General features: G+C 46.3%; 1 protein-coding gene across 1 annotated transcript in view; it reads right to left on the bottom strand.

The window, feature by feature from the left end:
- The window catches only part of LTA4H (leukotriene A4 hydrolase), an 88,431-nt gene that overhangs the window by 8,678 nt on the left and 54,468 nt on the right, over positions 1 to 25,285 (bottom strand). Inside the window, exons 11-16 of the mRNA XM_029601565.1 lie at positions 17,865 to 17,976; positions 17,212 to 17,356; positions 16,966 to 17,069; positions 5,605 to 5,675; positions 3,633 to 3,687; positions 2,209 to 2,304 (exon numbers count right to left, since the gene is read on the bottom strand). Of these exons, the coding sequence (XP_029457425.1) occupies positions 2,209 to 2,304; positions 3,633 to 3,687; positions 5,605 to 5,675; positions 16,966 to 17,069; positions 17,212 to 17,356; positions 17,865 to 17,976 (583 nt within the window). The remainder of the gene's footprint in view (positions 1 to 2,208; positions 2,305 to 3,632; positions 3,688 to 5,604; positions 5,676 to 16,965; positions 17,070 to 17,211; positions 17,357 to 17,864; positions 17,977 to 25,285) is intronic.

Raw genomic sequence — 25,285 nt, 5'->3', positions numbered from 1 at the left:
TGAACTGAGATATCGACCAGTGGAAAAGAACTGGTGGGCAGATGCCCTTTCATGCTCCTTTGACCCGGAGGGCTCCCTAGAGCCACTACAGCATATCATTAATCCAGCAAGAATCATGGTTGCTGCCGCAGTCATAGTATCACCTGGGAAAACCTTTGTTCCTCAACGGTTACGCCAGAAAGTTCTTCACTGGGCTTATGGCTTTCATTTGGTGATCACCCAGCATGACCTGAACCCTGGAGCTAATCTTCCATCACTACTGGAAGCCTCAGATGAAGTCTGATGTGAAGCGATATATAGAGACCTGCCCCACATGTGCTATGAATAAGAGTTCTCGAGCATGACCTTGGGGATGTTAGAGCCGCTGCCAGCCCCCAAGGAACCCTGGACCCACTTGGCCATTGACTTTGTCACTGACTTTCCCCTCTCAGGTGGATTGCTTTTCAAAGATGGCCCATTTCATACCCCTCCATGATCTTCCATTGGCGATTGAATTGGCTAATCTCTTTGTCCAGCATATTTTCTGTCTGCATGGCTTTCCTCTCCACATTCTCTCAGATCAGGAAGTACAGTTTATGGCCTGCTTCTGGAAAAGCCTGTGCAGGATGTTTGGGATTACCTTGGACTTCGGTTTATCACCCCCAGAGCAATGGGCAAACTAAGAGCACGAACAAAGCTTTCTTACAAGCGTTCTGCCACAATCATGTGATTGTGGTAATTGGCTATCATCCGTGTAAACCCAAGTCTGTCCCGGTCTCCATCGCCTGTCCTGCACCCAGTTTAATGGGGTGCAAGATCAAAGATCTCTGGGAGGAAAAAAAACAGGCGGATAAGAGATGCTATCTTGCACGCCACTCCAACCTGGGAACCTGCTTTGGCTTAGTACAAAAAGCTTATGCCTTAAAATGCCTTCGCTGAAGTTTGCTCCAAGATTTGTAGGACCATTCCCAATTGTGTAGCAAGTGGGACCAATTGCCTACAAACTCAATTTACCCACCTCTCTCCGGATTCATGATGTGTTCCACATATCTCTGCTGAAATCAGCAATCTTATCTTGGTTATCCAGACCACCTCTCATGCCCAAAGTTTCTGCAGAAGACACCCAATATAAAGTTGAGAAAATCCTGGACTCCTGAAGGGTCAGGAACCAAATCCAATATCTCATCGCATGGAAGAATTTTGGACTGGAAGAAAATTCCTGGGAACATACTTCAAACCTCTAAGCTCTAGTTGGTTTGGGATTTCCACAGACACTTTCCCAGGAGGCCCAAGCACAGAATTCTGGGGAGGGGGCTTTGGAGGAGGGGTACTGATATGTTTGTCAGTTGTGGGGTCTGCCCGCAAATGACATTACTCGCCCTCGTTGCTGCCAGACACTGCTAGAGGTCTCCTGTTGCGGCAAAACACCGCCATCACTGCACACCGATGACCACCGCTGACACCGCTACTCCTGCAAGGCCACAGCCTTCCCATAGGCATGTGAGCACCTAATATAGGCCCCGTGGCAAGATGACATCAGGCCCACTGGTCTACTTAAACAAAGGCACCTCCTGATGATGTCAGGCCCACTGGTCTACTTAAGCAAAGGCCCCGCAGCATTCTGATGCCTCAGTAACAAGTCTCCTACTGTGAAGTAGTGCATGCTGCTCCTGCATTCCTGAGTATCATGCTTTCCTGTGTCTTGTCTTCTCCAGCCTTGCCTTTTCCAGCCTGTCTTGTCCAACCTTGCCCAACCTCAGCTATCTCATCCAGTTTTCCATGTGTGTGTCTGACCTGACCTCACTTGCCCACTGCCTTCCTCAACCTTTGGCCTGTCTCCGTGTCTTCAGCTTACTACCTGTCCTGATCCCAGCATGCCCTTGAACTCCTCTCTCCAATACCTTAAGTACCCACCTAAGTCCTGCTGGTTGCCAGAACCGAAGAGCTCAGCCTGCAGGGGAAGCTAAAGTTTGTCCTGTTACAGGTGCATTTGCCAGTTGCCAGTATAGGCCTTGTTGGTTCGCCTATGAGGCCGAGTCAATTTCGCAGCAGCATAAAGGGCTCACTCCCGTGCCAATCATTACGTGAACTTAAACATTGTCCTGGTTCCAAGCAAACCATCACTTTATTTTATTCCATCTGACAAAATTAAAATTAAAAAAAACAACGGACTTCCTTATTTGTTCTGGCCGCGGTATCTTTGGTCTTTAAAATATAGTCTAAATTTACCTCCTGGAGTAACAGTGCCAGGAACTCAATCCGCTGATGGGATGAGAGCTTCTTCAGGTCTTCTGCATTGAATGAACACAAGTCACAGTGCGCGGCCTACACAAGAAAAGAAAGACTGACATCAGTTTCTCATGGTGGGAGAGTGGAGGGGGATTTCAACAAAGGAAGGGAAGGATCGGTAATGATTTAGAATTTCAAATTTCAAATCATTAAAGGGCGTCCAGTTGCCCAAATTCTCTTTAGAGGATGTGTAGGGGGGGGGGGGGGGTACTAAATAGCAAATGTTGCCAAAGCCAATATTTGACAGAAAAATTTAAATTGTCACAGAAGATGTTCAGGAGCACACAAGAGGTGCTCAATCAATGCCATTGGTGTCAGATATGCAATACAATCTGAATTACCTCCACGAACCTCTAGGCCTGCCTATCCTAACTGTTGCTCAAGGCCAGCTTGCCCCCAGGTCAGAACATCCCCCTCCCCCTCATGCAGTGGGCACTACCTGCTAGCAGACACCTAGTTATGCTTGGGGAAAAAGAAGGAAATCTACTTGGGGCAGATAAGAGCTTTGGAGCCGGTCTTAATAGGGGATGTGTGAGGACAGAAACGTGGCGTGGGTCAGTGTTTTAGGCTTCTCGCCTTTAGCTGGAGACCATATCACATCATGAACATACACTGTGCACTTCCTCCACCTAATTTCATTCATTGCTGAGATCAGGAGAGCAACTCCACATATCCGAAAAAGAAATGAGGGTCACGCATAAGATAATGAAATCAATAACGTAACACGGGATTCTGAGTGGTGCCCGTGTGCAAGGAGTTCATTTGCTTTCCCTGAGTTACCCAGGGGGCCACGGTTTATTCTTAAAAACAGGATGAGATTATTTCTGTTTCTCAAACTTGGGTAAAGATGTTTCTGCTGGAAATGTTTCTGAAGGATTTATGTTTGGGTGAGTTGAGCCTTAGGGTTTATAATATTACTTTATAACATCTGAAACAAAAAAAACAAAAAAAAAAAAAAACTGGCAAAAAAGCAAGCAATCCACAAATGCAAGAATTCCAAAGGGAAACAAAGTAGTGGTTGCTTCACTCTGGAGGCTACTTTTTTCACTTCAAAATAACACAGATAAAAACCATAATATTTTCCCAAATGAATCAGCCTATTCCACTACAAGTGAAACCAGCGTTAGGAAAAAGCAAGGTGGATCCTACAAACTGAATGGATCCAGTAAGAACAACAACGTGTGAATCTTTTATAAATTAATTTAGACATCCTCGCTGCAGCACAAAACATAGTGAAATGTTTTTAGCAAAACTAATGGCATAAGCTCCCCCTGCCTATCTTTACCATCTCAACATATAACTAAACAGAATACCAGCAGTACAACAATATATGCATTTCCGATTTTCATTGTAAAAATACTCACTTTGCTCCATCTCTGGCTCAAGGCAATACAGGCATTGGCCAGGGTCATGTCATACCTACAAACAGAGATTACACAGTCTGGTTCATTTCTGTCATGGTATGCACAGATCAAACCTATCTACGGCTGGCTTCATATAGAGATATTTATAATAGTACCCTATAAAAGTTGAAAGGCGCAGCATAGTTTGGTCTCTTGTGTCTGACCTTACAAGTTGTGGCTGCAGCATCATGGTAAAAGTGCAGGCAGCCACCATGCACATTTTCTGCTTTTGCTGGCCCAATAATCTGTTCATGTTCCTTGTACTGCATCTAGTACTGATCTCATGCCCTGTTAAAAGAGCAGTTCTGTTCCTGCTGCTAACATTGCCTTTGAGCACGAGGTACAGGACCATATTTCATCTTGCTTCACCATTTTGCAGTATGGTGAGGTAGAAAAAAAAAAAAAAAAAAAGGAGTCAGAGTAATTGAAGGTGGCACCTTTTCTTTGGACTCTCTTACTACCTCTGCTCCCTGTGTTGTAGTTAGAGTGTAGGTGGACATCAGAACTTTAGTACAGGATACGAAATATAGTCAAGGGAACTCAGATGTCAAAAACTGTGGCCACTGGAACTGTAAGGAACATTCTGGGCAAGACCTGGGCCAGTCCTGACCTAACACAGAAAAAGGGACTTTCCATAAATCTTTTAGTACAAACATCTTCAATTTTAACAGTAAGCAACCGGGTCACAAAGGTCATAAGCTTGACCAAGTATGGTGTTTCCGGCAGCATGGACTGGAGAAGATAGGACTAGGGTCGCACCAAGGATTAGCCTCTAGCCGATGAGACAGGACCAGTGAACAAAGACACCGTTAGGCAACCATGGCTTTGGAGTCTTGTAAAAAGCCAGTGAGTACTGAACACCAAGCAGAGGATTATGAGAGGTAGACAGATAGTTGAGAGTTCCAGTTCCTAGATTGTTGGCGCTTTTCGATTCTTCTGCTAGTGGCCATAATAGAACAACCCAGCTGAGTGGATAAGAGAGATCTTTTTCTTTGGGTAGTCAGATACAGGTAATAGTGCACACCTGTGTGGTTCGGCCTATGCTGTAAGCTGTAATTGTAGGTGCTATAATAAATTCATATAGATCTCCAAGTCCTTATTGGTGTAAGAAGCATGCAGAAAACCCATTTTAGCCCAACGCCTAAAAAGAAGAGCCGCAAGAGCCGAGACGCGTTGAGCCAACCTGCAAACAAAATCTCTTCCCCCCCCCCCACCTTTCAACACTCTTTATCGAGTACCCAGCTGCAGGTTCCTACCATCCCCTGGCAGGGTGAGTGAACCGGGCTTCCCGGTGTCAACCCTGGCGGCTGCATGAATGGGGGCGAGTGGCAAGGTCTCCAACCCTTTGCCCAGATGCCTCAACTACCAGAGAGGATGGTCCCCCTGGGACCTAGCAACCCTCTGGGAGGCTGAAGACTTCAGAGGTCCAAGATCTTCCAATTATTTATTTATTTATTTTTTTGAAACTCAGACTGCTGGGATTTACACCTCCACCGTATGCTGGAGACAGAGAAATATGGCAGACTGCAGGTGGCACCTCAACTTAACTGGCAGTGTCAGTCAAAAGCTTCTCTGTCCCCCATCTGCTGGAGGGGAGGCAAAACCCAGCTGTCTGGACTGATCCAGGTGCATACAGGGAATGGATGGTATCCAACTAACTGTAGCTTTTTGCTAGGAGTTGCTACAGTATTAATGCATTACGCAGCACTTTATACAATGATATTTAATTCCAGTGTGGCAGGGTGGGTCATCTCCTCTGGCCACAGGAACCCAATTGAGAATGTGGGATAAACAACCCTGTCTGTGCTCCTGCAGATTCTACCAGTTTTAGAAAGATGATATTGTAAAGCACAAAGTGAAAAAGCATTGAAGAGGGAAGTTCAGGGAGGTTAACGATAGATGAACAGGGGGAGGGGAGGAACACAGGACTTACTCTGGCTTTATTGGTGGCATACCAGGGCTATCCATCCAAGCTTTCCAGTTAACCTTCTCAAGAATATCCACCTACAATGAAACACACATGGCAACTCAATTTACAGCACAGCATCATCTTATAAACAAAAATCTAATTTCTATTCCAGAGCCATAAATTAGATAGGTGGAACTCAGCCGGAAAAACCATGAGGATTTGAATTTCCCACCAATTTGACAGTCATTCAGGTAAGATTTTAGCAGGCTAAAAACTTAGCAGGATAAGTTAGGGCGGGCTGGGAGGCATTCTGCGGTGGAGCAAGGTTCTCCTGCTCACTTGGTCGAACAACACTAATATTCAGCTCAGTGAACTGAATAACTCTAGGACTGCCAACAATTTTGAGTGGGACGGACTTACCTGGAGAAAGCAGGAGTGGTGGGAGTAATATTTAAAGAGCAAGATTAGTGTGGATAACAGCCCGTTTTGCCTGCATACCTTTTTTTTTTTTTTTAATATGGAACTCATAATTTTGCCAAAGGAAACGGAAAAAAGCAAGTTCAGAATTTTAGAATGAAAGAAGGGCCAATCACAAAATGTAAAAGTCCAACTTCCTTTTCTAGGTACGGCTGGAGGTCTATATCTTCATATTCGGCTACATTTTTGCCTAGAGCAAATGCTCATTTAACAGCAAAAACCAGATTTTATGATTTATAAGGGTGAAATTGGATTCTTTTTGGTAACATGCGGATTTGTAAGTTGTAAAAGAAATGCATCGTCCAAATAAAATTCTTCCACCATCGCACCACAGTAATTTTCATGGGAGACCAGAGCATGACAGGAAAGCTTCACACCAAGGAACAACCTTGGCGCAGGATTCTTCAGAATACAGCTGGTTAAGCGTCTTTAAAAAACAAAACAGAAAAACCAATCTTCCGGGCCTGCAAGCCCAAACTCCCAATCCCCCACCACTACGCAATAGTTGAAAGTATGCATGGCTGTAGCACCCGATCCTCCCCTGCCTTCAAACTCCAAAATGAAAAACAGATGCAGGCCACAGCGACCAGAGGCTGCCCCCTCCCTACTGATATTAAAATGAAAGGCAACAGGCACAGCTCCTGCTCCCACGCAACCTGCCTGGACTCCCCAGCTAAACCTGAGCCAGGAGCTAGTTCAGTGCTGCCGCAGTCCCGACCGCCTCCCAGCGTTGCTCTGACAGCAGCACTGGAAGCATGCACTAGCAACGCTGCTGGTAGAGCAAGGCTGGAAGTGGCCAGGAGCGCAACAAGACCGCACTGGCTCTCAGCTTCGGTTTGGATGGGAGGGGGCAGGGAGGGCACAAGGAGGCTCGGTCCCTGGAGGAAGAGTAGGGCCTGCCGCCTGCCTCAGGTCACTATGGTTTCATGTCTATTTTAATTTCGGGGTAAGTTGGGTTAGGGGCTTGGGTGCTATGCCCACGCATATTTTAAATATTTTGGGGAGTTTGGGGGTTGGGGGGGGGGGGGTGATCAGGCCTGCAGGACTGGGAGCTGTTTTCAAAAATTATTTTTATACAGCAGGAGAAAAAGACTTGTTCACTGAATATCCAGGGCAGGTCATCTGGTTAAGTTTGGCCAGATAACTTGTTCACTTGTCACTTTTCTGAATATTGTACGCGAGAATATTTATCTCGTATTTCAAAGGGAAATGTTCCAGGATGTGCCACACTAGGTTTTATAACACATATACACCATGCATGGCGAAATGACATTCCTCAGTTGCTACTGAGAGAAACAACTGATTAGATTTTACTAGGTGTGTGCAGGCCAGGAAGTGTCATTTCATGTCGTTGGAGGAATGTTTTCTTTTACATTCCATTTTGTTGGGAGGCTTTTTTCTATTTTTTTGGTTTCAGCAAATAATATGCACTAAAGCCTAAAGAAAATCAATGAAATTTCATTATTTTTATTGTTGTTTCATTTAAAAAAGAAAAAAAAAACCCAGACATAAAACAATAAAAATTATGGTGCTGACATTGTCTATGTTGTTTCAAATTAAAGCACATCCCTAGATTTTACTTCAGCAGAGCTGTGAAGAGATCCCCAATTGAGGGAGGGAGGGAGGAGAGAGAGGGAGAGAGGGAGGAGAGAGGGAGAGAGGGAGGGAGGGAGAGAGGGAGAGAGAGGGAGAGAGGAGAGAGGGAGAGAGGGGAGAGAGGGAGAGAGGGAGAGGGAGAGAGAGAGAGAGAGAGAGAGAGAGAGAGAGAGAGAGAAACTGTAGGCCAGACCTGGCTTTACGAAATCCCCTCCTGATGCATTTTGGTCTCTGTAGTGCCAATTTAGAAAAACAAAAGAAGCAATGGCTAGAAATCAAATTTGTTGGAACGGGGTGGGTCACCCGGGCTCCGGCCCCACCAGTTTTCTGCTGTCCAGAATTCAGGAAGCTGTCCACATTCAGGAATGTGGACAGCTTACGTCTCCTTTAATCAAGGAGACGTAAAGGAACAATTTTATTTGTTTCTTTACGTCTCCTTGATTAAGGTTTGAAAAAGACGCTCTTTGGCATCCTCCTGTTTGTTGCTTCCCTACGGTTTCACTGGATCGCCTACCCTGCTGTTTTTTGGGCACATTCAGGAAGCTGGCAGGCAGTAGATCTACCCAGATATTCAGCAGAACTTATCCCGGTAAGTTTTTGCTAAATATCTGGTTAAAGTTTGTTCTAAATGCAAATAACGCCAAGCCAAACTCCCTGTAAATCAATTCTGTCGAGGCTTCCCATTGCATCAATCTGGGGTTCTGTTTCCCTACAGGGAGGGCCATGTAAGGCTGATCTACCATGAGCATTCCCTCCCCTTGATGTTTTGTTCTCTCTGCTCCTCTATTTCAATCTATTTATCTTTATTGAAGGGTGCGCAGCAGATTAAAGGTTGGCAACTGGGAAATGTAAGACTTATCTCCTGTCGTGTTATCTCTGCATGCTGAAGCACACTCTTGGCTACACAGAGCGTTCAGAACCCTAGCCCCCATGTCTGCTGATTACGACTAACATCCTGACAGTCGGGCACTGCACAATCTATGATTTATGCTGTTGAACAGCTGTAAAATGAGAACTGCATTTTGGTTCAGTACCTAGAGACAGGAGCAGATTTATGAGGCACCAAAAGGCAACGCAGCTGGGATACTGCACCATCGAAACATATTCTTCCTCTGACATATTTAAAAGTTACTTAAACAACAGAAGGGAAAACAGAGACCAGCGTATAAAGAACATCATGAATGGACAATTTAAGTCTTGTTGTCTTCCTTGTATGAAGCTGAACATTTAGCATGGCTGGCTGTGCGCATGTCGACAGCTGCAGCCACCTGCTACCCAAAAGTTAGAAAAGGTTACTCCAGTAATAATGAGAAGGAGCTTCTTGTAGATGCATGCAATGGGGAGAACAAAACAGGGATGAGGAGACTGAGGCAATGCTTGTACCACGGTTGCTGATAAGGAGATGGCACCCTCCCCAAGTCCTACTTTGCTCCTTCTGCCCCATCCCATGTCATAGAAACATAGAAATGACGGCAGAAGAAGACCAAACGGCCCATCCAGTCTGCCCAGCAAGCCTCACACATTTTTTCTCTCATACTTATCTGTTTCTCTTAGCTCTTGATTCTATTTCCCTTCCACCCCCACCATTAATGTAGAGAGCAGTGATGGAGCTGCATCCAAGTGAAATGTCTAGCTTGATTAGTTAGGGGTAGTAGGGGTAGTAACCGCCGCAATAAGCAAGCTACACCCATGCTTATTTGTTTTACCCAGACTATGTTATACAGCCCTTATTGGTTGTTTTTCTTTTCCCCTGCCATTGAAGCAGAGAGCTATGCTGGAAATGCGTGATGTATCAGTCTTTCTCCCATGCCGTTGAAGCAGAGAGCCATGCTGGATATGCATCGAAAGTGAAGTATCAGGCACATTTGGTTTGGGGTAGTAACCGCCGTAACAAGCCAGCTACTCCCCGCTTTGTGAGTGCGAACCCTTTTTTCTTCTCCCCTGCCGTTGAAGCAGAGAGCTCTGCTGGATGTGTGAAGTATCAGTTTTTCTTCAGCCCTGCCGTTGCAGCAGAGAACTATGCTGGATATGCATTGAAAGTGAAGTATCAGGCTTATTTGGTTTGGGGTAGTCTTGCTTGCATTGCCACTACTGACTGCCATCTTCTTAACTTAAAACCTTATTCTGTTTTTCTGATTCAAGAAATACCAGAACAGACAGATGTTAACTAGGAAAAAAACCTTTGATAGATCTGCCCGTGGTTTGGAGGACCCTGCAACTGAAGAAGAGCCAGTGTCAGAGTCTTCAGGATTCCAACAAGCATCCTTTCACCTTTTGGAAACATATTGGAGAAATTACTTACCTGATAATTTCGTTTTCCTTAGTGTAGACAGATGGACTCAGGACCAATGGGTATATGTGCACCTGATAGCAGATGGGAGACGGAGTCAGATTTCAAAGCTGACGTAACTCTAGATATACCCCTGCAGTAACCTCTGCTCTTCGGTATTCTCTTCAAAAAGCCATTGTGGATATATCTTTGCTTAAATAACTTGATTAAAACTTGAACTGGTTCAACTAATTTCCAAACTGGAGACCGCCAGTGCACTCAACCAATTAACGCCGACAGCGGACAAACTGTGGGTGTCTTGAACTAGGGGAAGGCCTCGGCTTACCCGTATTTGCTTAGTCTTGAGGTTTGCTATCCGAGGTTCTCCTTTTCTGGGGCAGCCATGGGCGGTATGCTGAGTCCATCTGTCTACACTAAAGAAAACAAAATTATCAGGTAAGTAATTTCTCCATTTCCTAGCGTGTAGCCAGATGGACTCAGGACCAGTGGGATGTACAAAAGCTACTCCCGGACAGGGTGGGAGGCTGCCCGTGGCCCACTTAGTACTGCCCTTGCGAAGGCTGCGTCTTCTCGGGCTTGAACATCCAGGCAGTAGAACCTGGAGAAGGTGTGTATGGAAGACCACGTTACCGCCAGACAGATCTTGGCGAGTGACAGTAGCTTGGTTTCTGCCCAAGAAACTGCCTGTGCCCTCATAGAATGAGCCTTAATCTGTAGTAGTAAGGGCTTCCCTGCCTCTATGTAGGCTGCCTTGATTACTTCCTTAATCCAGCGGGCTATGGTTGCCCGCGTCTCCTTGTTTCTTCCCGCTGTGAAGGATGAACAAACGATCCGTCTTGCGCACCGGTTCTGATCTTTCCAGGTACCATACTAGGAGTCTGCTGACATTTAGATGGTGAAGAAGGCATGAGTCTTCCAAGTCCTTATGTTCATCCGGAGATGGCAGTGAGATGGTTTGGTTCAAGTAAAACTCAGAAACCACTTTCGGTAGGAAGGAGGGGATGGTGCGCAGCTGTATGGTTCCAGGTGTGAACCTAAGGAACGGTTCCCGACAGGATAGTGCCTGTAGTTCAGAGATGTGTTGAGCTGAACATATTGCCACCAGGTATACCGTCTTGAATGTTAAGAGGGGTAGTGACAGACCGCGTGTTGGTCTGAAGGAATCCCCAGCTAGGAAGTCTAATACTCCGACCACTTCAGGGGTGGTCGGAGTTGTTTAACACCTTTCAGGAAACGGGTCAAATCCGGATGGGTTGATAGCCGGATACCGTCCACTTCGGCTCTGAAGCAGGACAGTGCAGCTACTTGGACCTTGAGGGACAACCCCTTCTTCATACTATCCTGTAGGAACTCCAGAATCATGGGGATCTTGGCTATCCGCGGGATTATCCCGCGGTCCTCGCACCAGGCTTCGAATACTCTCCAGATCCGTATGTAGGTCAGGGATGTGGAGAACTTGTGCGCTCGGAGCAGGGTATCAATCACGGCCTTTGAGTAACCGCGCTTCTTCAGGCGAGTCCTCTCAAGGGCCAATCCGGGGCCACTAGTAGAACTAATCCCCTGTGATGTTCTATCTTGCGGATGACCTTGCCCAGTAGTGGCCATGGGTGGAAGGTGTACAGTAAGTCTTCCTCTGGCCAAGTCTGGACGAGAGTGTCGATCCCTTGGGAGTGTGGCTCTCATCTGCGGCTGAAGAACCTGGGAACTTGGGCACTGAGACGTGAGGCCCCAGCGATTTACTATCAGTTGGAAGGCTGTGGTCGACAGCGTCCATTCTCCTGGGTCCAGATTCTCTCTGCTGAGGACGTCTGCTGAGACGTTGTCTTTTCCTGCGATGTGGGAATCAGAGATCCCTTGTAGTTTTATCTCCGCCCATGCCATGAGAGATCTATTTTCAGAGACACCTGCTGGCTCCTGGTTCCTCCCTGGCGGTTGATGTAAGCAACCCTTGTCGCGTTGTCCGACATTACCCAAATCGCTTTGCCTCTGAGTCTGTGGCTGAATCGCAGGCACGCTAGTCTGACTGCTCGAGCTTCCAGGCGGTTTATGTTCCATTTCGCCTCTTTCTTGTTCCATTGTCCCTGGGCCGTCAGTTCTTGACAGTGGGCTCCCCACCCTTGCAGGCTTGCATCTATGGTGAGCAAGGTCCAGTTCGGTGGGGACAGGCTTACTCCTTTGCTTAGGTGTTCTTCCTTTAGTCTTCTGCTGGTAGTTGGAGGCGAATTGAATAGTCCTGGGACAGTGAGTTCCACCGTGACAGTAAGGAGCGCTGGAGCGGTCACATATGGGCCCTTGCCCATGGGACAACCTCCAGGGTTGATGCCATGAGGCCAAGGACTTGAAGATAGTCCCATACCTTGGGGCATGCATTCTCCTTGGAGGAAGGAAGACTGATCTGTTTGGTGTCGAAGCGGGTCCCCAGGTACTCTAGCGATTGAGAGGGCTGCAGACTGCTCTTGCCCGTGTTCACGACCCAACCGAGTTCCTGCAGTAGGCTCTTGACTCTGCTGGTCACCTGCCGGCTTTCTTCCGAAGAGTTTGCCCTGATCAGCCAGTCGTCCAGATAAGGGTGTACCAGGATCCCTTCCTTCCTCAGTGTTGCCACCACGACCACCATGATTTTGGTGAAGGTTCTGGGGATGGTTGCTAGGCCAAAGGGCAGCGCTCAGAACTGGTGATGATGACCCAATATCGCAAAGTACAGGAAGTGCTAATGATCCTGATGGACTGGGATGTGAAGGTAGGCTTTGGAAAGGTCCAGGGAGGTTAGGAACTCTCCTGGTTTACTGCCATTATTATGGAATGAAGAGGCTTCCATGAGGAAGTGTAGTACCAGCAGATGACGGTTGACGTTTTCTGAGATCCAAGATGGGCCGGAATAATCCTTCCTTCTTGGGAATGATAACATAAATGGAATGGCGCCCCGTATTTTGTTGGGGCATGGGAACCGGAGTTATTGCCTTCAGGCTGAGTAGTCTTGTTAGAGTACTTTCTACTGCCAGTCTCTTGGTGTGGGAGTGGCAGGGTGACATCATAAACTTGTCTCGAGGGTTGCTGCGGAAATCCAGAGAGTAACCTTCTTTAATGATGTTTAGTACCCTTTTGTCCGACGTTATCTTGACCCATCTTTGGTAGAAGAGGGCAAGTCGACCTCCTATCTCCTCTTCCTGTGGATGGGTCGGCACATTCTCATTGTGGAGCACGGCTGGAGCCTGCCCCTGGGCCTGCTCCCCTCTTGGTCTATCAGTTCCGAAAGGGCTGGGACCTTCCGGAGGGATGAGGTACCTGGAACTGCGAGTTCCTGTAGGGTCTAAAGCGCTGCGATCCTCTGCCCTTGGTTCTTCTGGGGGAGGGACAATGAGATCTTTTACTCCTATCTTCTGGTAGCCGAGGCACTGGGAATTTCCCCATTTGCTGGCTAGCTTCTCCAATTCTCTTCCGAACAAGAGCAATCCTTTAAAGGGCATTCTTGTGAGATTCGCTTTAGATGTCGCATCCGCAGACCAATTCCGCAGCCATAGTTGTCTTCTGGCTGCCACTACCGAGGCAACACCCCTGGCTGAGGTGTGCACCAGGTCTGAGCTTGCATCTGTCAGGAAGGCTGCTGCAGGTTTCATCGTCTCACTGGTATACGTTCCAGAGTCATTTGCCTCTCAAGAGGAGCAAGCAGGAATGTGCCACCAGTGCGCAGCAGGAAGCAATCTGCAGTGTCATTGCTGTTGCGTCGAAGACCTGCTTACGGATGGATTCCAATCGTCTATCCTATCCTTCAATGCAGCTCCTCCCACAACGGGAATCGTTGTTCGCTTTGAGATGGCACAGACCATAGCATCCACTTTCGGGAAACGCAGGTTTTCCTTGGTCGCTGGTTCTAGAGGGTATAGGGCTTCCAAGACTCGACCCCCTTTGAAGCTGGCCTCCGGGGCATCCCACACCAGGTCAATCAGTTCCTGGAAGGCTTCCATCATTGGAAAGTAGCATGAGGCCTTACGAAGGGACACCAAGATGGGGTTCTTCTTTGGTTCCGCCATAGGGTCCGTGCCTGGAATACCCAGCATCTTCAGAGTCTGGGAAACAAGGGCTGGTAATTCATCCTTGTAGAAGAAGCAAAGCATGGTTCGGTATGATTCCATTCCTGGAAGGATTTCTCCTTCTTCCAGGGAGTCACCCTCATCATCTGAGGTGTCTGGGTCCCTGTCAGGGAAATTCTTGGTTAGGCGAGGCATGTCTCGAGACATCCGAGCCAGGCTGGGAGGATCTTGTGCTTCTGGCAGGGGTTGAGCCTGGGGCACAGCCGGGGCTGATTGTGCCTGAACGAAGGCTTGCAGCCCTTGGAAAAAATTCCAACCAGGAGAAGGTCCCTGGGTCCATGTTAATTCCAGGGGGAGTCGGAAGTAGGGGCCCCAGAGGAGCCCTCCTGTGGGGAAGCCATCTCGGAGATGCATAGATCCGGGAAGCTATCGTCAGTAGTTCTGGAACCATCTCCTGACAGTAAGGGACCAGGCTTTGGTTCTCCCTGGGCTTCTTCGCGATGTTGACACAGGCAGGACTCCAATTCAGGCTGCACGGCTCTTATGTGGCAAGCTGTGCAAAGAGAGTGCCTTCTGGCCTTCTTGGGCGCTGGTGCCATTGTTCTCTATGTGTTTGCGCGCGTGCGGTTGCAAACACGGCTGTGGGTGTAGTTATGCGCAAGGATGCACTCAGTTGTGCGCGCATCGGCTGCCCAGCCTGCCCAGTGCGTACCGCCGGTCGAGAAGGGAAGATGGTACAGACAACCCCCGCATGTAAGATGGTGCTTCCCGAGGGTCTCCATGTGTGTGGACCCTTGCACCAGATCAGGGCCTAGCCCAGCCAAGGCTGCTCAACCCGATCGGTGCTCCCTTTTAACCTCGCTGGAGAAGAATTCGATACAGCAATCCAAGCTCTGGAGACTGGAGACCTGAATTTAAAGATTTTTTCTTACCTGGTCTCGGCGCTTACCGATTGTGTGCCGGACAGTCTCCAGCTGCGGGGGGAGAGGGAATTACCTTCACCGCAGCGCTTGTTTCTGCAACCGCTGCCTTTCAGCCACACTGGGGGCTAAGTCCACGCCGGAAACCGGCTACCGGACCAAGGCACACCTCTGAGGGATACCGGAGATCACCTCAGGAATTCTCGACTGAGGGAGGGAGGGACCCTTAGGTATCACCGCAGGAGAGTGGGGCTCGATCTTCTTTAAGGTAAATTTTGTTTCCTCTTTGCTGTAATTCTTAACACTATTCTAGTGTGTGGGATAGTGTCCGCATCTGCTAGGAGACGGAGAGATACTGAAGAGCTGAGGTTACTGCAGGGGTATATCTAGAGTGACGTCAGCTTTGAAATCAGACTCCGTCTCCCATCTGCTAGCAGAAGAGCACTATACCCCATTGGTCCTGAGTCCATCTGGCTACACGCTAGGAAAGGCCTCTTTCAAAGCATGGGCGGTCCGAAGTGTGCTTTTCATTTTGCTTCCTTTACCTCTCTTTAGATTAGTAAATCCAAGAATGTGGATGTCTTGTTTCTTGGGGAAAGAAATTAAACTTTAAACTCTAGCGAATTTTACAAATTCTACCAAATGATCTGTAAATTGTATTCCCAACTGCAAATTATGGAATGGAACCACAAGAACATTGGATTAGCACAAGTTTCAAATAATATAAATAGAACTGGTTTATTATGACGGTTACAAAATGTGTCACTTCAGTCCTAGTGCTAGGCACATCTGGTAGAGTTACCATACCAGCTGTATTTTACTATGAGCTGCATTTACCAGCTGGATAGGAATTTGTATAATTCTGGGGTTGGCACCGTGGCCAGAGCTGCTCACTGCCGTGCAAAAAAACTGGAGTTCCATTTCTGTGCCTGATATCTGCCTCCCAGTCTGCGGAGGAGGCATTCACAACCCTTGGTGGAGGGGGAGGGAGGAGTGTAGCTGAAGATGAAGGTGACAGCATTAGCTAATAATAATGCTTGGCCTAAAGCCTCCAGTACAATGGAACTGTACTTGCAGTGTCAGAGACAGGACAAAAGAACATGACCAGACTAGCAGAGATGCAAACAGCCTGATGTCTTTAGAAGCCCAATAAGGCCCAGAACCTAAGGAACTGGTCTATGTGGAAGAAGGATCTCCCTAAACTAAACTCATGCGCCTGTCGGGGAGTGGGGGGAAGGTGATGGTGGCAGGACAAACTCCAAAAATAAAACTGATCACATTAAGGATTAATAGTTTGTATCTCAGAAATTTGCTACAAGTTTCTACCATGGAAGGATATTTACGCTGATTGTGGATAAAAAAAGAAGCAAAACTCCAATCAAGGAACAGAAGGTGGGCATTGCATTAATAAGATGAACCAAATCAGCAAGGCAAAAAGAAGAAGGGAGATAATTTTGCTATATAAAAAATGTTTGCTTCCAGAATGTCAGTCTGGTTCCAAATCTTTTGGGTTTTCCACATCAGAGGCCAGCACGCAAAGGAGGAGACTGGATCTGGGAGTAAGGAAGTTCAATTAGCCATCAGTTTCCTTTAAGTCTTGAAAGTAATGTAAGTCAGGAGGACACTGTGGTCTTTATGTGCACATATGTGGGAGACTCTTAGTCTCAGGCAAAGGTCCTTTAGAGTACCAGACGGGCACCTCAGTCATCACTCAATGGTGACACTCGGTACTCAGACTTAGGTCCATGTTAATCGGGTTCCTGAAGGAGCCATGGTTTGTGGCCCCTGACCAAGAACTGTCATGATGGCCTGGCTGAGCTGGGAGGGGGTTATAAAACTAGGGGAACCTCCCTTCTACACTGGCTAGTTGTGAGTAAAGGCTCATAGTGCAGCAGCTCAATAGTGGCCAGGAGCGATTGAGCATAGAAGCCCAAAGGAGCAGGAGTAATCTGCCAACGCAAACCCATTGTGAAAAACTGAAAAGAAGCTCTGTATTCTGTGCCACGAAAGTGGTAGAATGTCGTCAGGGTGTTCTTCCAGTCTATGCATGCAGTGTCACATTTTCTCTTACCTTGTCCTTAAAGTAGGAGTAGAGGAAATTCTTCCAGTCATCGGTAATGATGCTCTTGTAGGCAAAGGCATGAAGGTAGGCCTTCAGAAACCCCACAAAGATATCTAGTGACAAACAAAGAGTTTTGGTCAACAGCAGCAGACTGGGAGGCCGACTGGTCCTTAACTTCCAACATCTTCTATGTAAAAAAAAACAAAAAAACAAAGAAGCACAAAAGGAAGCAAGAAATACTGCAGTTGTCCTTACCAGGTCCTCCGAGTTGCTGCTCAAGATAAAAAAGGAAAGCAAAGCCTTTCTCATATGGGATGGAAGAATATGCAACATCTGGGTCCACCTCATTCAGACTAGGCACCAAGTTGGTAAGAGGATTTTGGGCTCCAAATGTTCCAACCTAGTCCAGAAAATAAAAAGGACAACAGTGCAAAACTGAATCCCTGGAATTGGACCCCAGCAGGGAGGCTGCCAATGTCTGGACCAGCTTGATCATGATACATGGGTTTAAAGAGTGCATGAAACTTGAACACAGCAAATTTAAGGACAATCGTGAGTACGTGCATTCATCTGTGTCACTTTTCAGGCTCAGAGGAATTCCACAAATAAAGAATTTCAAGACTAAAATCATATCCCACTAAAATCCTTAAATGCCATGGTGCGGATGTTATTTTGCACCTTTGAAATGTGGCCTTGTAAACCAAGGGAGTGCGTGTCTTAACTTCCAGGTTTTCTTTACCGTCTCCCGCCACAGCGTCAGTGATGCTGGCGCTCACTTTGATCAGCTGCTAACCTCGGGATTCCGCGATGCCAGCCGGGCCACCAGTCTAGTGCCTCAGTGTGAGGACAGGGCACCGTGATTCCTTTTTGAAATTCAGGCTAGGTTTTAATACGTCACATAAACTTACTGAGTCTTTAAGCTCCTTCCAGCCTCCCACGGCCTGGAAATGTCTGAACTGTTCACTGAAGAGACGGCCGCCAATCCGGCGCTCCAGGTAAACCGTATGTCCTTCATTTAACCTGAAGGAAAAGCAAACAAGAGTTCAGGGAGGGTCGAAAGAGCAGTCTGAGTATATGCAAGGGAGATATTTCTCGCTAAAGTGTAGCCCTGCCTTTGCAAAGGGTGATGCAGCTCTCAGGAAAATGAATTTGTGTGAAAAATAAACCCAAGCGCTGAGACCAGTTTTGGATGTTTGACAGGTCTGGTCACATCGTCGGGGCCCAAGCAATCTTATGGTACGTCGTTAGTGGGAGCTTGAAACGAAAAGGACTGCTCAGGACCCCTCAGTGATTCATCTAGTTTTTCGTTTTAAACACACACACATACCCTCACATACACATATTTCCAATCTCTCTTTTGCTCTTAGGCTCTCTTAGTCCTTCATTCTGAGCTTCTCCTTCTGCAGGCAGTATGCCTCCACCCCCAGCTTTCCCCGGCCTCTCTCTTCTCTTGTCTTCTGCCGCGGGCAGGATGGGATCCTCCCACAGCCCCTGCCAGGCCTCTCACTGTCTTCTGCCATGGGCAGGATGGGCTCTGTCCACAGCCCTACCGGAATTCATCTTTGGACGCATAGTGGGCTCCACTTGTGGCCCCACCAGGCCTATTAACTAATTTCGGCCGCAAGTGGGATGGGCTACACTCTCAGCCTGTTAGGCCTGTTAACTAATTTTGGCCATGGACATGATGGGCTCCTTCCACAGCCCTGCCAGGACTCATCTTTGACCACGAGCGGGATGGGCTCTGCTTGTGGCCTTGATGGGCATATTAACTAATTTTGTCTGCGAGAGGGATGGGGCTCTGTTTGGCCCCACGTGGCTGCTCTTTGCCGCCCCCTCATGGTTGGTGCTCTAGGTGACCGCCTAGTTCACCTAATGGAAGTGCTAGGCTTGCAGGTTCTACCTGAAGACTAATAATGCTGTACGCTACCTTGAACATCATTTGTTCCGCTGTTATATGTAAGGGCTCCGCCCAAAAGTTTTTGTTTTTTGTAAACCGATGCGATGTGTCAACGGATGTCGGTATAAAAGAGACCTTAAATAAATAAATAAATAAAATTTGGACAGGTAGTCTAAAATGAAAGGAAAATTGGTTCATATCTGCTAATTTTCGTTCCTGTAATACCACAGATCAGTCCAGACTGCTGGGTTTTGCCTCCCTTCCAGCAGATGGAGACAGAGAAAAACTTGTAGAGCACCCCCTCTTAGACTGGTATGCTACCTGCATGTTCTCAGTATAAACAGTATCAAAGCAGAAAATGACAAAAACTGCAGATCAAGCAAAAGACAAAACAGGGAACTGTTAAACTGGCTAACGAAAAAGCCAAAAAGTGGAATAAGAATAAACATGTAGCCTTCTTCCGTTTTCTTCAGCAAAAAACAATCATCAGAGCAGACTCTCAAGAAGAAACGAAGTGATAAACAACCCTGGTGACCGCTGCCTTGCAAAGGACTTTCGACTTCACTCAGATTAGCCAGTCGTCCAGATACGGGTGAATCAGCGCACCCTCCCTCCGAAGAGCTGCTGCCACGACCACCGAATGGCTATAGGAAAATTGGTTCTTACCTGCTAATTTTCGTTCCTGTAGTACCTCGGATCAGTCCAGACTCCTGGGTCTTGCCTCCCCTCCAGGAGATGGAGACAGAGAAGTTTTAACGGACTCCGTCCTATACCCCTGAGGTGCCATCTAGAGTCTGTCAGTATTACACTGTCTGCCTAGCTGCCGACCTGCCTGAAAACCACCGAGGGCTCCTGTTTGTTTTCGTCCCTCCCTCTCTCCATTCCCGGTTTACCTATGCTCCTATTTGACCACATTTCTCCTTTGTTTTGTTTTTTCTGTCTTTGTCTTCTTTTCTCCATACAGACGCCATCCACATCCGCCAAGGACCCCGGAAGTGCTGCCGCGCTCCTCCCCCTTGGCTGACGTTGGTAAGCGCACCAAGAGGGGGGATTTAAATTGCGGAGAGGGAAACGGAGGCGCCGTGCGCCGGCGTCGCACACCAAAGGGGCGCAACAAAGGGGCATGCCTCTTTGAATACCTCTGAGAAATCGAGAACAACCACACAACCCACAAGTCAAAACCTGTCAACTTACATGGACAAGAAAGGTGAACTACTAATTAAACAACCAATCTCCATCTGCATGAACAAAGGTAAATATGAAAATAATTATTTAAAGAACAATACTAGATATAGAACAAAAGAGACAAAGAAAACCTCACACAATAACCTTATACAGATAAAAAGGACCCCTATTTCAAAAAACTCTGCCATAAACAACCTACTTATGCTAACATTCCTCTTAGTAAACGCACAATCAGTCGCAAAAAAATTCCCAATCATCACGGATTTACTGTATGACAATAAACCAAACTTTGTTGCAATAACTGAATCATGGTTAAAAAAAGCAGACGTAGTTCTAAAAAATCAAATAGCACACAGAAATTATGAGTGTTTTCAGTCCCTAGACTAAATAAGTGCGGAGGTGGACTCTTACTAATTATTGAAAAAACTTTTAAATGTAAACCAATCCAAATAAGACACCCCCCCCCCCACATCATGAAATTGCCATTTTTGATACTAACAATATACAAATATGCCTTATCTACTGCCCACCAAGCCTCCTAGAATTAAATATCTCACCATTAATTGAGTTCCATACTACACACTTAAACATCTCTAAACCTACCATAGTGCTAGGAGATTTTAATCTTCACATGGACGTCCACCCATTATCAAACACATGCCAAACATTAATAGAAGCTATGACAGCATTAGGTTTCTCACTAACAACAGACAAATCAACACAAAGCTGGACACTCCCTGGATCTCACCTTCATCAACCACAACTGTTTAGAATACTGTAAAACTGATTACACGCAAATTCCCTGGTCAGACCACTTCCTTATTCATTTCAACGTAAAATTCCTTAAACCTCAAATCAAACAAAATTATAAACCCATAGAATTTAAATATCAACCACCTTTTAATTTTGAAAAACCTAAACGACAAACTAGAGGAAAAACTAACAACTACAACAACTGCAGTTCTGCTACGGAAACATTGTTAGACTCAACCAAAAAAATAGCTGATGAAATAAACCCCATCAAATCAATACATAAAAAAGAAGCAATACAAAATAATCCCTGGCATAACGAAAAAGTAGAAGATGCAAAAAGGACTCTCAGATCAATGGAAAAAAGATGGAGAAAACACAAAACAACCGATGCCCTAACTAAATACAGAAAACATCTAGCTTTTTACAAACAACTAATCCTTAATGTTAAGAAAGAATACTACAGCAATAAAATAGAAAAGTTTGCTAACAATCCAAGAACCTTATTCTCAATAGTATCAAATCTCACCAATGACAAACAAGAATCACCACAAAATCTACCAGATACGAAATCGCCAAATTTTTCAGTGACAAAATTACTAACTTAAGAAACAAACTTCCAAACACTACCAATCAAGAAATTAAAATGCAAAAAAGAGACGTTAACCAATGGTCATCATTTATTGAGATATCCGAGATGGAAGTGGAATACATGCTAAAAAACATAAACCCAGCCCCACACAAAATCGACTCAATACCAACATTTGAACTTAAGAATATAGCTAACAGAGTCTCCCCTACATTAGCTAAGATCATAAACCTATCCCTAGAAGAAGGAACTATGCCAGATATAATGAAAGGGGCAATTATAAAACCAATCATAAAGAAAAAAAAAACAGTGACCCCCTGATCCTGAACTACCACCGCCCAGTATCAAATCTTTCCTTAATAGCTAAACTAATAGAAAAAAACAGTACAGAAACAGCTAGCCGAACACCTAGGTAATAACATACTGTATCCATCTCAACATGGATTTTGAAAGCACTACAGCACTGAGACACTACTTCTCTCGCTAACAGATAACATTCTAAGAGGTTTCGATAGTGGTAAACATTACATGCTAATAATGCTAGACTTATCAGCAGCCTTCGACATAGTAAACCATAAAATACTAATAAATAGACTAGAAGTAATCGGATTACACAGCAAAACAATAAACTGGTTCAGTTCATATCTAAATAATAGGTACTTCCAAGTTCAGATCAACAACGCATTGAAATCATCCAAACTCCAATAATCCTCAAAGACAACCAGAAAATTGAACTAGCTGAAAAAGTACGAAACCTTGGAATAATAATGGACCCTGAAATCAATCTAAAACAGCACATATCGCTAAAAGTAAAAGAAGGCTATGCAAAACTCATGGTACTCAGAAAACTAAAACCACTACTAAAACTAGCTGATTTCAGAACAGTACTTCAGGCACTAGTTTTCTCCAGCACGGACTACTGTAATGCCCTTCTACTGGGACTCCCGAGTACAACATTAAGGCCACTTCAAATACTTCAAAACACAGCAGCTAGAATACTAACTGGAAAAAGGAGGAGGGACCATATAACTGAAATCCTGGCAGAATTACATTGGCTACCTATTGAACACAGAATTAAATACAAAGCCCTATGTACCATACATAAACTAATACATGATGAAAAATTGGACTGGTTAAACACAGCATTACGAATACACGTCCCACACAGAAACCTTCGATCAGCAAATAAAGCACTCTTAACCATTCCTTCAGTAAAGACAGCAAGACTAACCCAAGTGAGAGAAAGGGCCTTATCTTTAGCAGGCCCTACACGTTGGAACACAATGGGCTAGATTTTAAAAGCCCTGTGCGCATAAATCCTCCCATATTTACGCACAGGGCACTCGCGCGCCGGCGCATGCAAAGCCCCGGGACGCGCGCAAGTCCCGGGGCTTTGTAAAAGGGGCGGGAGGGGGCGTGTCCGGGCCGTGTCCGGGGGCGTGGCAACGGTTCGGGTGCGGGCCGGGAGGGCGGTCCCGAGTCCCCCAGCACTGCGGCCTGTGCCAGGGGATGTGAGGCGGCGCACGCAAGTTACGCCTGCTTCAAGCAGGCGTAACTTGCCCAACAAAGGTGGGGGGGGGGGGGGGGGGGGGGACGCGGAAGGAAAGTTCCCTCCGAGGCCGCCGATTTTGCGCAGCCTTGCGCGCGCTGACCCCGGATTTTATAAGATACACGTGGTTACACGTACACATGGTTACGCGTACTTTTGTTTGCGCCGGTTGTGTTAAGAAAAGTACGCACGCACGTACTTTTTAAAGATCTACCTCAATGCCTCTAGAGATCAGATTACAAACAGATCTCAAAACCTTTAAGAAAAGTTTAAAAACATGGCTTTTTAAACAAGCATTTTATAAAGAGACTGGAGAATAGAAAATATACAGGAATAGGCAGAAGAGCACCAGCACACAGCACTATTCTAAGAATGTGCATTAAAATAGTCTATGAACTCTATATCACAATAAGCATAATTGTAAACTATGAATTCTACCCGTGAACAGTACCTTATAGGTACACCTGGTCATGACCTACTTCACTAAACAATTGATTGTCTTTAACGATATATATTTGTGGCACCTGTTAGAATGTACTATAGTATGCACCCACCTACATTAATTTATGTGCCTACATGTAAACCGTTGCGATGGTATATTACTTAGCGACGGTATAGAAAGATTTTAAATAAATAAATAAAACAAACAAACAAACCTCCACTCTTGGGCTCCCCGGTATCACCCTCAGCCATGGGCAGTTACAGGGCTCCTAACCCTCTGGCTCCAGAGCCTCTGTTACCAAGGGGGATGGTCCCACCAGGACCTAGCAACCCCCTGGGAGGTGTAAAGAGATATCTTTTCTCTTTGGGTTTTGTTTTGTTTTTCACTAAATCCTTGTCTTTTTAAGATTCCCGAAGGAACGAATACCAACAAACTAAAAACCTAACACCAAACCCAGACTAAAGGTTTTGCACCTCCACCATCTGCTGGAGACAGAGAAATACTGACAGACTCTAGGTGGCACCTCAGGGGTATAGGACGGAGTCCGTTAAAACTTCTCTGTCTCCATCTGCTGGAAGGGAGGCAAAACCCAGGAGTCTGGACTGATCCGGGTATGTACAGGGAAGTGTAAATACGCTTCCGTCAAGTCCAGGGAAGCCAAGAACTCGCCGCTGCGGACCGCCACAATGACTGAATGCAGGGTCTCCCTCCGGAAACGCGGAACCTTGAGGGCTCTGTTCACCTTCTTCAGGTCTAGGATTGGCCGGAAGGACCCCTCCTTTATTGGGACGATGAAATAGATGGAGTAGCGTCCCATCGACCACTCCGCCTGGGGGATGGGGGACTATAGCCCCCAGCAAATCAGCCCGTCGAGGGTCTGTCACACGAGCTGTTCTTTCATGCGAGATCCGCAAGGGGAGACTAGAAAGAGGTCTCGGAGAGGCTGAACAAATTCCAACGCGTAGCCATGTTTTATGACATTTAGAACCCACTGGTCCGAGGTTATCCTGACCCATTCCTCATAGAAACCGGACAGCCGTTCTCCCACCTGGGGAACCGAGGAATGGGCTGACTGCATCTCATTGAGTGGACTTGGCTCCAAGCGGCGCGGAGCTGGCACCATCACGATCAGGTCTCTGGCCCCGAAAGGAATGAGACCAGGCTTGCGACCTGCCCGCGGACCGCGTCTGCTCAGCCGAAAACGAGAGTGGGCCAGCAAGAAGCCTCTGGAAGGTTTAAGCTTGGCTTCCAGAAGCCTGTGAACCTTGTTCTCCCCCAGCGACTGGATCAACTGCTCCAAGTCTTCACCAAAGAGAAACCTCCCCTTAAAGGGCAAAGCACTCAACTACAATTTATACTGAGGAGATGCAGGTGGCACGCCAGGCTAGGAGGGGGTGCTTTACAAGTTTTTCTCTGTTTCCATCTGCTGAGAGACCAAACTCAGCAGTCTGGACTGATTCGTGTATGTACAGAGAATACTCTTTTAGTCTCTTTTGTCCCTCCATGCTTTCCCTATTTCCTTTTTTTAAACAATTTTTTATTGGCAGAAAAATTAAAGTTACAATCAGTACAGGGAAAGCACTGAAAACAGTCAGGAAAAAAAATTCAATACTCATGTGTGTGTGTTTGTGTGTGTATTTGGGGGGAGGGTGTTCTGCTCACAAAGAATCTGATATAAAACCTTTGTGTTTCATAATAAACCAGAACAAAATCAGCAAAACTATCTCGAACTGCAGTACTCAGAAAACCCACTCCTCCTTCAGTGATATACATGTTTGGTATCAACTAGAACTTGGGGCCAACCCAATGTTCTTTCCACCTGATATCAGAAAAAAATATGCAAGGATTTGTTTCTCTGGCTTCTCCTTCCCCTCCCCTTTCAATCCATCCCTGTCCTTCCCACTTCCATAGTGGTTG

Source organism: Rhinatrema bivittatum, chromosome 4 (assembly GCF_901001135.1).
Source record: "Rhinatrema bivittatum chromosome 4, aRhiBiv1.1, whole genome shotgun sequence".
In the NCBI taxonomy this organism is placed as follows: Eukaryota; Metazoa; Chordata; class Amphibia; order Gymnophiona; family Rhinatrematidae; genus Rhinatrema; species Rhinatrema bivittatum.
This window is presented reverse-complemented; position numbering and strand designations above follow the sequence as displayed.